The sequence below is a fragment of the Pangasianodon hypophthalmus genome, chromosome 15, assembly GCF_027358585.1.
Source record: "Pangasianodon hypophthalmus isolate fPanHyp1 chromosome 15, fPanHyp1.pri, whole genome shotgun sequence".
In the NCBI taxonomy this organism is placed as follows: domain Eukaryota; kingdom Metazoa; phylum Chordata; class Actinopteri; order Siluriformes; family Pangasiidae; genus Pangasianodon; species Pangasianodon hypophthalmus.
Genome location: NC_069724.1, coordinates 19,739,155 through 19,752,602, shown reverse-complemented (window position 1 = coordinate 19,752,602; position 13,448 = coordinate 19,739,155). Strand labels below are relative to the sequence as shown.

Sequence of the window (13,448 nt, the reverse complement as noted above, 5' to 3'; positions counted from 1 at the left end):
CTGTTATGAACACATTTCAATTAAAGTGTTCTTTGGCAGAAATATGGTATGGAGATGTATTATGACATAGTGCAGTCATCTCTGTTGGCATTACTACTGGATTTAATATTGCATACACACTCATCGGCCACTTTATTAGCAAAACAATACTTAGACTGGGTAGGAGCCCCCACAACACCCCACCCCCACCCACCTGTCAGAATTGCTATCAGAATTGCTGTCAGAATAGCCTCAGTTCTTCATGGTGTGGAATCCACAAGGTGTTGGAAACATTCCATTGAGATTCTGGTCCATGTTGACGTGATTGCAGCACATAATTGCTGCAGATTTGGCAACTGAACATTTCTCCCGTTCTACCATATCCCACAGGTGCTCTATTGAATTCAGAGCTGGTGACTGTCAAGGCCATTGAATTACACTGAACACATTGTCATGTTCATACAGCCAATTTGAGATGTCTTGGGCTTTATGCAATGGCACATTATCTTGCTGGTTGTAACAGTTTTAAGATGTGCAAATTGTGGCCTTATAGGGATGTACATGGTCATCAACTATACTCAGATACTTCAGATGATGCTTGATTGGTATTAAGAGGCCAGTGTGTGCCAGGAAAACATTCCCCACACCATTACACCACTACCACCAGCCTGACCTTTTGACACAAGGCAGATTAGATCCATGAATTTATGCTGTTGATGCCAAATTCTGAGCCTACCATCTGCATGTCGCAGCAGAAATCAAGATTCATTTGACCAGGCAACATTTTTCCAATCTTCAGCTCTATAGTTTCTGTGCCCAGTGTAACCTCAGATTCCAAGTTTCCAGGAGTGCAACTTGATGTGATCTTCTGTTATTGTAGCAAATCCAGGTCAAGGTTTGATATGTTGTGCTTTTCTGCTCGCTATGGTTGTAAAGAGTGGTTATTTGGCCATATAGTGTAGCTTCCCACAGTTGTAGTAGAGTTGTTTTTAGCTTTATTCTCTCATCCACAAATGAATGTGAGTAATGCAGTTGGACACATTGGAGTTATTTAATACCATATGGAATGTTTTGGACATCAGCTCTAATGCCTATTATATAATAAATCCATGTTGACTACAAACACGATTATATAAGTTTAACTGAGCTTACTGAGGGAGAGGTGGTGTGTCTGGAGCAGTGATAGTGTGCAAGCATATGGAGATCAGCAGCAGGGCTTCGTGTTGTGAGGTGATTGCATGTATCATGAGCTGGAGAGAAAGCTGAAGCTCTTAGAGCCTAATGTGCAATAAAAAAGTGCTCATTATGGCTGGCTTGGCTACAAATGAATACATTGAATAAAAGGCTCAGTGGAGAGACGGGCGGATGGAAAGAGCTTTTAATGAAGCGAGGGAGGTGGAAAGAGAGAGTGAGATGCTCGAGAGGAGGTGACAGATAGCCAGGCAGCCAGGAGTAGATTTTAATTCCCTGGCCATGGGCGGTTCATCAGCGCTGGAAATGGGCGATCCAACGACAGCAGCTGCGGAGAAGATAGAGCTGAAGGCTTTGTGTTTCTTTTTACCATTTCTCTTTTGTCCCAAGTCACAATGTTTCATCAGGCAGTTTCATCTGGCTATAGTGATTTCCATTTTTAATACTCAAACCTCCTTTTCTAGCACCGCTCCTCTTCCCATATGCCTGCACATTTTCATGCTAATTATTAATAGCTTTTGTATTCATGTAAAACAATTCTCTCTCCCTTTCAGAGAGGAGGCTCAGCTCATAACTGCGGGCAGCTGAAGGTGGGCCAGGTGATTCTGGAGGTGAACGGGATCTCTCTGAGAGGAAGAGAGCATCGAGAAGCAGCCTGCCTCATCGCTGAGGCCTTCAAGACCAAAGAGAAGGACTACATTGACTTCCTCATTACGGAGTTCAATGTGGCGTTGTAAGACCTCTCAGGCATTAAAGAGGACAAGAACTGAAACTCTTTTTGGCATCAAGCCACTACTAGTCCCCAGCAAGCTGATCATCTCTTATCAGATATTGTCTGAAGGCGGACACATTCTCAGTGTAGATACTGTATAAAGCCACCTGGTGAACCCCAGCTTTATCATTCTGAACATGGCAAACTGGTACTAGGCACTACTCAGTCTGACAACAACCATATCTTTGGATGATATCGGTCTTTACTTGAGTCCTTTTTTACACAGGTCCCTCCCTAGTCATGAAACAAATTTCATTCAGTGTCTATGTCACAACTTTCAGCTCTTTCCCCATGTCGGAATTTGCTCCTTTAACCCTTGTGTTACATTCAGCTCAGATTTCTATAATTTTATAAAAGAATGCACTCCTTGTGACTATTTTCATGAACATGACACAAACCCAAGATGCAGGCATTATATATGTTCAGAGTATTCAGGACTATCTGTACAGGCAGTAATTTGAATAAATGTATTATCGAGATATGTGGTTAGACGTCCATTCCCACCAAATCAGCTCCTTTTATTTCCTTTAAAGCCATATGGCTCAGGATTGTCACAATCAAATGAAAATAGATTTCACAAAAAAGACCTCACATTGGTATTTAGTAGTAGACATGACTGGCTGGATGGCAGAACTTACAACAAATGTGTTTCCTGTCTTCTTGTACAGTTCTGTGGATGTTCCTTCATGTCTGTGAACCTCCAGGACATAGTGTTTGTGTATCAGCTAATCCGTCATCTCTGTGATGGCAGTAAATTTGATGAATCTAGTATTTCATTAGATTTGTTTTAGCCATTCTATGTTAATTATTTGCATAAACACAGGTCAGCTGTTGGAGTCGCGTTTAGAAGCCATAACTGAGATGTCTGTTGTTCTTCGTGTCTGCCTAGCATCTTTATTTGCTCTATGTATGTTTAACCACGAGGTGACTTGCTTGTTTGTCTTCAGACTTTTGTTTTTTTAGCAGTGTTTCCACATACAGTACCTGCCTCTTCCTGATTCTGCAAATGTAACCTGCAGTTATACGAGACAGGGACTCAAGTGCATATAAGCAGTGTGTCCTTTATTTAGGGAAATCCATAAATCGTTATCAGAGTCCATTGCGGGGGTCACACCACAGACAGACAGCAACAAACCAGGATAAAACAAAGTCACAACCAGGAAATAATCTACATAGAACTAGAAAACAAGGCTTGGACTTAGTGAGACAGAAAGGCATGATAAGACTTCACCTTGAGACAAAGGAACAGGATGGTAGAAATAGATTATTTATTTATTTAAATTATTATTTAAAGGCTAAACACAGAACAGGTGCACACATTCGGCACACAATGGCAGATGGGTGGAGAGAGGATCAATACAAAGGAGCATGGCACTGTAAACGAAAAGCACATGGAGTGAGCGCAAAACAAGATATGAGAGCAGTGCTGGGAAATGCGCCACGTGTGGGGAGGGAGGGAGGAATTTGTGACAGAAATGATCATCTGTCATCTTTGTACATTAATACATCTGCTTAGTCATTCTACTGTGAACCAGATTGCTTCTTGGCTGATGTGCGTAGTGCAGCAGGCATTGGTTAGAGGTTAGAGGTGTCTTTCTAACCTAAAGCACATTAAGTTTAATGTTTTTATACCAGAATGTTTTTGTTTTGGGAAAGTAAATAGGAAGTAGGGATTATTTTCTTTTTTTGGTCCACCAGGACTACGAATGAAAAATTAATAGCCGTGACATAAAATCTGCTTGTCCTGCGTGCCTGGACTAGTGATTTGTTCCCCCTTATGTTGGGTGAAGGAGCCTATTTATACTGAAGTAGGAACACATCAATAGTGTACATTCACACAATGTCTTAAGAAATGGGACAAGAATTTTTTAATGCTTCACTCAATGTTAGCTAAATATAAGAGAGGTCCTAGGAGCAAACCTAGGGCTCAGAAATCCCACTGCCACAAAATTTATATCTGGCCGCAAAAATATCAACTGGGTGAAAACATGAAGTGCATAGCTCATTCCTAAACAAATTATAAATATGCCAGCGTTCCACCACTAAAATACACTCACGCAGAATAGAGCTCTCACATTCCTACACAAATGATAAATGCTGTTGATGAAATGGGACAGAACACCTGCTCACTGCTGTTTCCTGTAAGACTTGCAGAAAAGATTATCACATAATCACACTTTTATTGCTTGTCAGCATGGCTCATTTCTTTGTTTATGCTGGGTTTTTTGTTGAGTGTGTCATGTAATAATTATTCTTAAGCTATGACAATTAAGCACTGAGAAAGAATGTACTGTTCATACTGTTACTGTGAGAGAGAAGTGACAGAGAGAGAGAAAACAGAAAACCCATCCCCAAAGTGTTTACCCTGGATCTGTAGCTCAGCGAAATTTTCTCCAGAAAACTGGTGATCCAGAGAAAAACGAAGAGGTGCGTTATCTAATTATGATAGTAGAATCTGGAACAAGACAAGGTAATCAGGCGGAGGAGAGAAGGAGAGATGTGCAGTCAGTGTAACTAATGAAAAGTTGCAGAGTGTGAAAAGAGAGAGGGAGACATGCAGGGCTGAGTCTTGATGTGTCACTCAGGTTACATAAGCACGGAAGAGTGGGAGCGAGTTAGAGCAAGGGATTCTAGTCTATTCTGTGTGTGTGTGTGTGTGTGTGTGTGTGAGAGAGAGAGAGAGCGATAAGAAGGGAGATAAAAAGACATAATGCATAATAGAGCACGAGAAGTATAATTCCTGTGTGCGTGTGATAGAGAAAGGGTTGGCATGAAAGAGAATTGTGATCTCTCGCTTTGTGTGGGTGTTATACTCTGTGTGTGTGTGTGTGTGTGTGTGTGTGTGTGCGTGTGCGTGTGTGTGTTTGCACACACATCTGCACGCTGGCTGCTGTTTAGTCCCTCAGATGTGATGCCATCTGCAGATCCACTTTACATACACAGTTTAAAAGCACTATAAGTGCGCTAATGAAGTGTTTATTACACTTAAACATATGTAATGTTATATCTGTATAGATGGACTGCATTATTTACACCCAGTACCGCCTGAAGTCTTTTTCATGTTTCATCAACAATTTCTTATAGAGATATAGAGATCAAAGACCGGATCTGCCAATATGAAAATATTATTTATATAATGATATAAACTAATAACTAAATGACTCAGTGAATAAATTAAATAAAGAAGACCTTTTTAAAAAACCAATTTATGTATATATTATTAATTTTCATTTAATTTATGTATTATTTATATTTACTTAATTCTCTGTGTATTTTCTCATTTATTTATTAAATTCAGTATATATATATATATATATATACACACACACACATATATATATGCATTTTTTTCCTGTATTTGTTTCTTTCTTTGTTTCTTTTCATTCATTCACCTTCAGAAACCATGAGTAGGGAATTTACCCTCGATGGGACGCCAGCCAATCACTGTTCATTTATTTATCTATTTTCTGTAATAATTTACACATTTAATATTTTGTCCATCTGTACATTTATTTATTTACTTGTTTGTTTGTATGTTTATTTGTCAATGGTTTACTTGTTTAATTTTTTCCTCTGTGTATTTCTGTTTGTTTTCTGCAAATTGTTTGCTTCTTTATTTTTTTCTCTCTGTTTGTTTGATTGTTTGTTTACTGCCATATAATAATGTTTTTCACAGTCAGATACAGGAATCAAAACCAGAGATTACGCATAATCTAAAAAGTAGTTTAAAATGATACTATTTACCAAATTTATGTAGAACTTAAAAGTACTTAAATACTAAGTACTAAATACTAAAGTATTTAAGTATTAAATATTGGTATTTAAATCTTATAATGGGTAATTATTTTTATTTTTGTCTGGTTTAGGCTACTTGCTGTGGTGATTGTTGGCAACGTTTAATAAAGCGATAAAATTATTTATATCGATCTTATTCAAATCGCATCATGGTAGAGGTGGGTTTGGTTAAAATATGTTGGTGCAGAGCATCTCATACAGAGCATTTGATTGAATTTTGGATATGGTGATATGCAACATATGCTTGTGCCAGAATGGTGATTTTTAACGTATAGAAGGTGCTGCAGATAAATTACGTGTGAACATTTTTTGGTTAAGCTTGGGTAAGAACGGTTCGTGGTTAGGAATGTCTTATCTAAAAGTATGTATCGGAAAGATTATTGGATTGAATAGAATTTGTCTGTTGTAGTTTTAGCTACACCGATCGTAAATTCAGACCAAGTTCATCAAGTGCTGGTTAAATGAACGTGTAAATGAAGATATGTTGCCAATGGCTTTTATTTCCAAATCCATAGTGCAGCTCAAGCAGCAATAACTTATCATGCATTGTTTAGTTTTTGAAATCAGATTTGTTATTGTTTTAACAAAATATAGCTGGAACACTGTGACACAGAAGGTAGGAAACAAGTACGGAGTTTAATAGACATGTGAAGCAAAATTTTATAAATACAGTCCAGGTCATAACACAGAGGGCAAACCATCAGGCAGACAAATCCAAAGGAGTAGACAAAGTCACAATAATTTATAAACCATAAATGAATTTATTTAGAACAGCTCAGAAATGCAGTATAGTAACGAATGCAATACACAATGTGTGACAGAATGTCTAGGTATTTTATATTGTCTGTAAATGAGGAAGTGACTGATCTCAGGTGTGCTAGCTGAACTGGAAGTGTGTTGGAAATCAGGAAGTGGGGACGTCTGGTGTGGAGTGGTATTGTCAGGTGAGCCCGTGACTGCAGCTGGCTCTTTATATTCATTTTACTGCAAACTGGAGAAAATTAGCAACAATGCAGATTGGCGTTTTCTTCCCAGAGTCACGCTTGAATCTACACCTGATTTATGAAGGTGAATAGAGAAATCAATGATTAAACAAGCAAATACTTATTCATGAGAGGAATGAATACATAATAAAGTACAAGAAGATACTGAAATATATATTTATTTGTATGTTTTGTATATTTTTATATTTATTTACTTATCTATTATTCAGTTGTGAGTATTATGTTAATTAATTTATTGAGTCATTTATTTCTTTCTTTTCCATTTTGGTTCTGATCTGCTAATTTACATACCACAGGTGTTTAAGCGAAGCAGGAAAAATCAACTGTTTTATGAGCTCTCATCAATATTCACTTGATAATTATCAGGTTCTTTTAAATTCACTGCTGATCATGGTGAAATAAGCAGGGCTTTGACTAGTCCTTTTCCTTCACTCTAATCTTATTCCTGAATTGACCTGCCTATCAGATATCCTCAATGCATTCAGGAAGTCACGCTGAGCTCTGTGTATCCTCCTGAACACATAGTGCTACTTAGTTTTCAGACACTACTATTACAGAACAAAGCCTTTCTTCTCTATGAGCACAGTACAGGCAAATGCAAACAGTCCAGCTGTGTGCACCGCACAACTGGAGGCTCCATTTGTGGCTTTTTATATGGCCAAAGAGATGTAGGATGAAAGAATAATAACGCTGACTTGTGCACACACACACACACACACACACACACTCACATTTGATTACAGTCCTGCTCGCTCTTTCTTCTCATACTGATGCAGTCTGAGTGCTCATCCTACAATTTATATGCTCTTTTTACACTAAGGCAGGAATGTGAGAATCTTTTGCCAGAGGTGTTTCTAGGATTTGAAGATGATCAGGGAATCCGGAGGCATTCTAACCCAGTTGAGTAACTACACAAAATGTTAATATTTTTCTGTAGTATAACGTTTAAAATCAGAATTCATTTATGTTTTTTTTTAATCCCAGTTGTACTGTCAATGTTTTTTCCTGTTTCTACATCCATCCTCTTTGGCCTTGTTGCTTAGCTTATTGATTTGCGCTCTCAGTGTTCTCAAACGTTAAGGTGGACCATTTCATTTAGCACACTGGATTATTTTGGATAATTTTGGAGCTGAAACATTGGTTAACATTAATATTATAACTAGCAGTGCCACATATATTAAACTGAGTTAGTCTAAAAAATGTGCATCAAATACGAGTATACTTAGCAAATATCAATATACATCTCTAAAGTTGGCTTGGGTTATAGTTGGATCTTAATCAAATCAGTTGCCAGAAGTAATATTCGATAGCTAATTAGATGAGACTCAGTCAGATGCTCATACGCTGTTAGACTTCATTTAGAAATGACTGACTGTCAGTTATTCTTATTACTACCTTTTCTTCTGTTTTGCAAATCTACATAGTTTCATTATTTGTTTATTATTTACTTGGCTGATATATGCCACATTATGCACTAATATAGACTGTTACACCTTGCATTAGAGGTGTACATGAAAGTTGTTGTTGTTGTGTTTTTTATTTCACCCCCTCCCACTCACAAAGGAATTCTGACCAATCCTACCCACTGCCTCAGAAAGTCTAACCAATCCTACCCACTTCCTAACCAATCCTACCCACTGCCTCAGAAAGTATAACCAATCCTACCCACTTCCTAACCAATCCTACCCACTTCCTCAGAAAGTCTAACCAATCCTACCCACTTCCTAACCAATCCTACCCACTGCCTCAGAAAGTATAACCAATCCTACCCACTTCCTAACCAATCCTACCCACTTCCTCAGAAAGTCTAACCAATCCTACCCACTTCCTAACCAATCCTACCTACTTCCTCAGAAAGTCTAACCAATCCTACCCACTTTTTAACCAATCCTACCCACTTCCTAACCAACCCGACTCACTTCCTCAGAAAGTCTGGCCAATCCCGATACACTCCTAAAGGAGCTCTGACCAGTCCTAACCCACATCCACAGAAAGTCTGACCAATCCAGCCTGCTTTCACAAAAAGTTTTCCAATCCCAACGCACTCCTAAAGAAATTCTGACCTATCCCACTCGCTTTCTCCAAAAGTTTGACCAATCCCAACCCACTCCCAAAGGAATTCTGAACAATCCTTGCTCCCACAGAAATTCTGACCAATGCTACCCACTTCTGCAGAAAGTCTGACCAATCCTGCCCATTTTCTCAGAAAGTTTGGCCAATCCCAACCCACTCCCAAAGGAATTCTTACCAATCCTTCCTGCTGCCTCAGAAACTTTGGCCAATCCTAACCCACTCCCAAAGGAATTCTGACCAAGCCTGACCTGCTGTCACAGAAATTCTGACCAATCCTACCCACATCTTCAGAAAGTCTGACCAATCCTGCCCAGTCCCACAGTTATCACTTTGTTTGCCCCTGCCGACAATATTTTATAAGAAGTTTAGTTGGATCTTTTTTCCAAAAATATAAATGAGTCCTATGAACCATCGTCCTTGACCAGGATAAATCAGTTACAGAAGATGAACGAAGGAATGCGCTAAATACAACACTCATCCCAGCACCCAATACACTCCCATGTTTATGAACATGGCCTTTCTTTGTTCTGCAAGTTTCATATCTGACTGCCTGATGCACATCTCTACCTTACATTCAGTGCTGGTCAGCGAAAAGCCAGTATGACAAGGCCCACATGACACTGAATGACATGAATCCAATAAGCATTATGACTATGTCTGAAAAATATATAATTCAGCACTTTAGATAATTATCAAACCCTGTATGACTTGCTAAAAATGTAGTAAAGCTTTTTGATGTTCATGCATTAGTGCCTTCTTTCAACCATCATGGTTATTGCTGAGTAATTACATAATTGGCCGGGTTTATGGCAATCCGATGTTGGTGACAGCAGATCTAAAGTATTAAATATCTTCATACCACTTTATTTTTATGTTGTGTTTTTTTTACTTGATAACATACTTCCTCTGCATACCATATTCCATTATACCATACTGATTCAAAAATCAAAAAGTGAACTTATTTTCGTCATTATTTTCAACCCTATTGTATAACCCAGTCCCCCCCCCACGCCTTCATTTGCTTACCCGTCATGTTGCCTGCCTCTTGTACAGTTTAATTAAAAAAGCATTGTACACAGCCATGTTATTTATACAGAAAGTGTGTTTAATTTTACAATAAAGATAAACTACTGAATAAACGCCTACACTGTATTCATATGTTTTCTCATTCATTATTCACAGCAGAGAAATTACTGTAAGATCACAATGCAGTGCTGCAATTATGGGTGATTAAAAAATAATCAGAAAACAAAAACTGTAGAATTGTTCAGTCTTCATCCACAAAGCATGCCTAGAAGTAGGATCAAAGTACATAGAAAAAATGAACTAGAAAATAGATAATACATAAGGGGAAAAAAAACATGATGGGGCGTGTTGTTAGAGGAAAACAATCAACGATGAGGTGATGTGATGCCATTACCCGTTTTTTTTCTCTCTCGAAGTTAATAAGACAAACCAGAAAGCCCTTTGTCCTGAAGATTTTCCCATGTTGTTAAACGTACTGACTGTGTGCTGACACTGGAGACTCCTTCCCATTGTAAGTTTTTACTACAGAAATGAGAACATATTAGAATGAGTGCATTAATACAAACCTTGCAGCTGAAGCTACTGCTCCTTCTGACCAATCAGAATCAAGAATTCAGTAGCACTCTGGTATAAGTGACTATAATCAAAGAAACGTAATTAAGTCTGTGTGTTTTACATTTCTGTGCACGTCTCTCTTCCTCTCTCTTATCTAAAAATATTTCTGTAGAGCAGTGAATGACCTTCACCGAGTGAGGCCCGGCCTCTCTTCTTCTTCTCCCTTCCTCTGTGGTTCAAGAGAGGATATTTTTATAACTTAAAGACAACGTGAAACAGAAATCTTATTCTCTTTTGTGAATGTGACATTTTCTGTTAAGCCAGCTCAAAGTTGTTGCTCAGTTTTAAGCAATGAGAAGAAGGGGGAGCTGAAACAGGACATTATATTATTGGTTATTGGTTAATCAGAAGCCATTTAGACATGAGTCATGGTGTTTTAATGGAAGATTATGAAGTAACAAACACAGTTATTTTGTCTTCTAAGTGATTTATTTGGATGAATTGTTCTTGTGACCAGGAACATGACCCAACAAGGTAAAGGTATCATTTCAGGTTGTCTTTAAACATACCAGTGATCATAACTGAACACCTATATAACAAGATTTTTTTAAAGTATGTAATTGTTGATATGGTGAAGTTTTCTTTGAGGAGATTTTTGGAAGAAGTCTCTCATGCCAGCACTTTTTAACAGTCAAAGGTAAAGCTTTTTCGATACAGGAAAATCTTCAGGATGGAGGACTTTGCACTTTGCAGTTTCTCAGTAACATGATGTTGTATACTTGGTTTCAACAGAAAGAGAAAAAAGAGACGCTGATGAAGGAATGATAACAGATGATAACAGAAACTAATTTCTCAGATGTTTCACATCATTATAACGTAACTCTAAGTAAGCCATGTCATTGTTTATTAAATAAATATTTTAAGTATTAGCAAATTGTTGTGGTATAATAGAAATAAACACACTGGGATGCTTAAATTAGGAGTAGTAATGCATCACACCATGCCGTCGTTGTATTTTTTCCCTGTAACATCACACCCAGTCATGATTTCTTCCTTACTTAATAGTCATATAATTAATTAGACATCACACATAATGAAATATCTAAAAAAAAAAAACACACACAGACAAATCTCAGTTTTCTATATTCTAAATAACAAGCTGCATATTAAAGTGAAGTTCATTCCTTTCATGGAGATGAGGTGAGCAGGCTGTGGCTTATCAGGACAAATCAAAGAAGTAAATAGCAAACATTCATTTTTTTCTTTAGGCCCTATTCCATTAAGTGTCTCTTCTAGATATATCAGATTCTATTACACAGGGAAGGTGTTATATATAGAGCACATTGCCATCTTGCTGGTTTATTTCACTGCTCTTACTTGATGTTCTTTCCCTGATATTTCCCTTGGGTTAGTGCCAGTTTTCAAATAAATTTCGTCCTTCCATTATCTCAACCTGCTGTATTAATCTCGGCAGCCACTAGCAATTTGATCAACAGAGGAAATCAACCTAACTGTAAGCAAAATAGTACTCCACCTTGTTTTTGCATTCTAATGTGCAGTTTTGGACCAAACCAAAAGGACTATACTGGACTGGTGCTGTCTGATATATCTAGGTAAGGGCTGTTGCTATGGTCACCTAAACATGGCCACGCCCCTTGACAACGACAACAGCCTTTGAGAGCTGGTAAGACCAGCTAGTAATGCAGCAGGTGTGTGATAAAATCTACACTGCAGGCAAAAAAAAAAAAAAGAAAGGGATGCAAATCTTGGCTGCTATGTTACTAAAGGCTGTTTTATTTTGAAAGATGCTTTAAAAAATGCAGCCTACATTCCAAGACCTTTCAATGACACAACCAGTAGGTCACGGCTTCTCTGCACCTATCCAAAAATTTGAATAGAAGAAGATTGTGTTAAGGTCTGTGTTAAGGTTTAAGTTGTTCTTAAATTTCTAAGTTGCAAATTAGAAAATTAGAATAGATAGCTAGTAAGTTAAAGATGATTTTTAATTCAGAACATTTTTGTAGTAGTATTCAAAAATTCTTTTCGCATTACAGCAGCTGTCAGTAAAATATCTACTCCGATGAGAAAATCCAGTCTCTGTGGCCTCACAGGGTCTTTAAACAGGAGGGGAAAAAAAACATATGGACCACTAACATGCAGCCAATTAGGACAAGGCGGTATCTCCACATACTTGATTTAGCCTTTTTTAGGGTCATTTTTCGGAGGAAAAACAGCTTTTGCTGATTTCTGCCAGAATTGTGAATTACCCTTTGATCACACTAGCACGCGACAAGTCGCTCGTGCCACTTATAGTTTGACTTGTGGGTGTGACTGTTGTCGCTTGTGGGAATACACTGTCCAGTGTGTTTTTAGCTCTTATAAGAAACAGTTGCCAAAATGTAAATACTTCTAAAGCTAACTAGTTAAACACAAATTAAATAATACATTAATCATTGTCAAAATTGGTTGTTTCATTTATGATTTACAACATTCTCTTCTATTACTGCACGTCCAACACTAAATGAAAACTAACTGCAGGTAGGAGCTGAAGTTGTGAGTGGGGAACAGAAGAAACGTCGGACCACATGCTCTATAGGATTGTGAGAGGAATCATTCGAGTAAGTCGTTTGGATTTGTTAGTTTACCATATCATAGCTAATTTGCGAAACTGAGAAATTGAGAAGATCTTAATTCAAATGTCACTTTTCGTGCTGTTGCTTACTGCTGTCACTGAAATCACGGCTTTGTGTCGCACACGTGCATAAAAAATGTGGCTTGTCGCGTTGTTGCTTTCAAGTGTGAACATTTGTAGACAAGGTTGGCTGAGAGTTCATCAGAAAATATGACGTCATTTCTAGAACATAGTGAGCGTTTTTTGTGGTGCATTGTGGGTTATAGGGAGCGAACATTCCAGTGCACTGGAAGGATTTTGTGATTAAGACAGCCCTTAAAATGGCCGACTCCCTGATCAGTGCCCTGACTACTGAACTAGGGAGCAGATTGAGACGCACCCAGGGTTACAATGCGCTTGTTAAATAGTGAGACTGACAGTT

General features: G+C 38.0%; 1 protein-coding gene across 3 annotated transcripts in view; it reads left to right on the top strand.

Annotated features, from left to right (window-relative positions):
• The window catches only part of whrna (whirlin a), a 112,139-nt gene extending 103,881 nt beyond the window's left edge, over positions 1 to 8,258 (top strand). For all 3 annotated transcript variants that reach the window (XM_026929155.3, XM_026929156.3, XM_026929154.3), the window contains one exon: positions 1,725 to 8,258. In XM_026929155.3, coding sequence (XP_026784956.1) covers positions 1,725 to 1,907 — 183 coding nt within the window. In that variant the 3' untranslated portion in view covers positions 1,908 to 8,258. The remainder of the gene's footprint in view (positions 1 to 1,724) is intronic.
• The last annotated feature ends 5,190 nt before the right edge of the window (positions 8,259 to 13,448 follow it).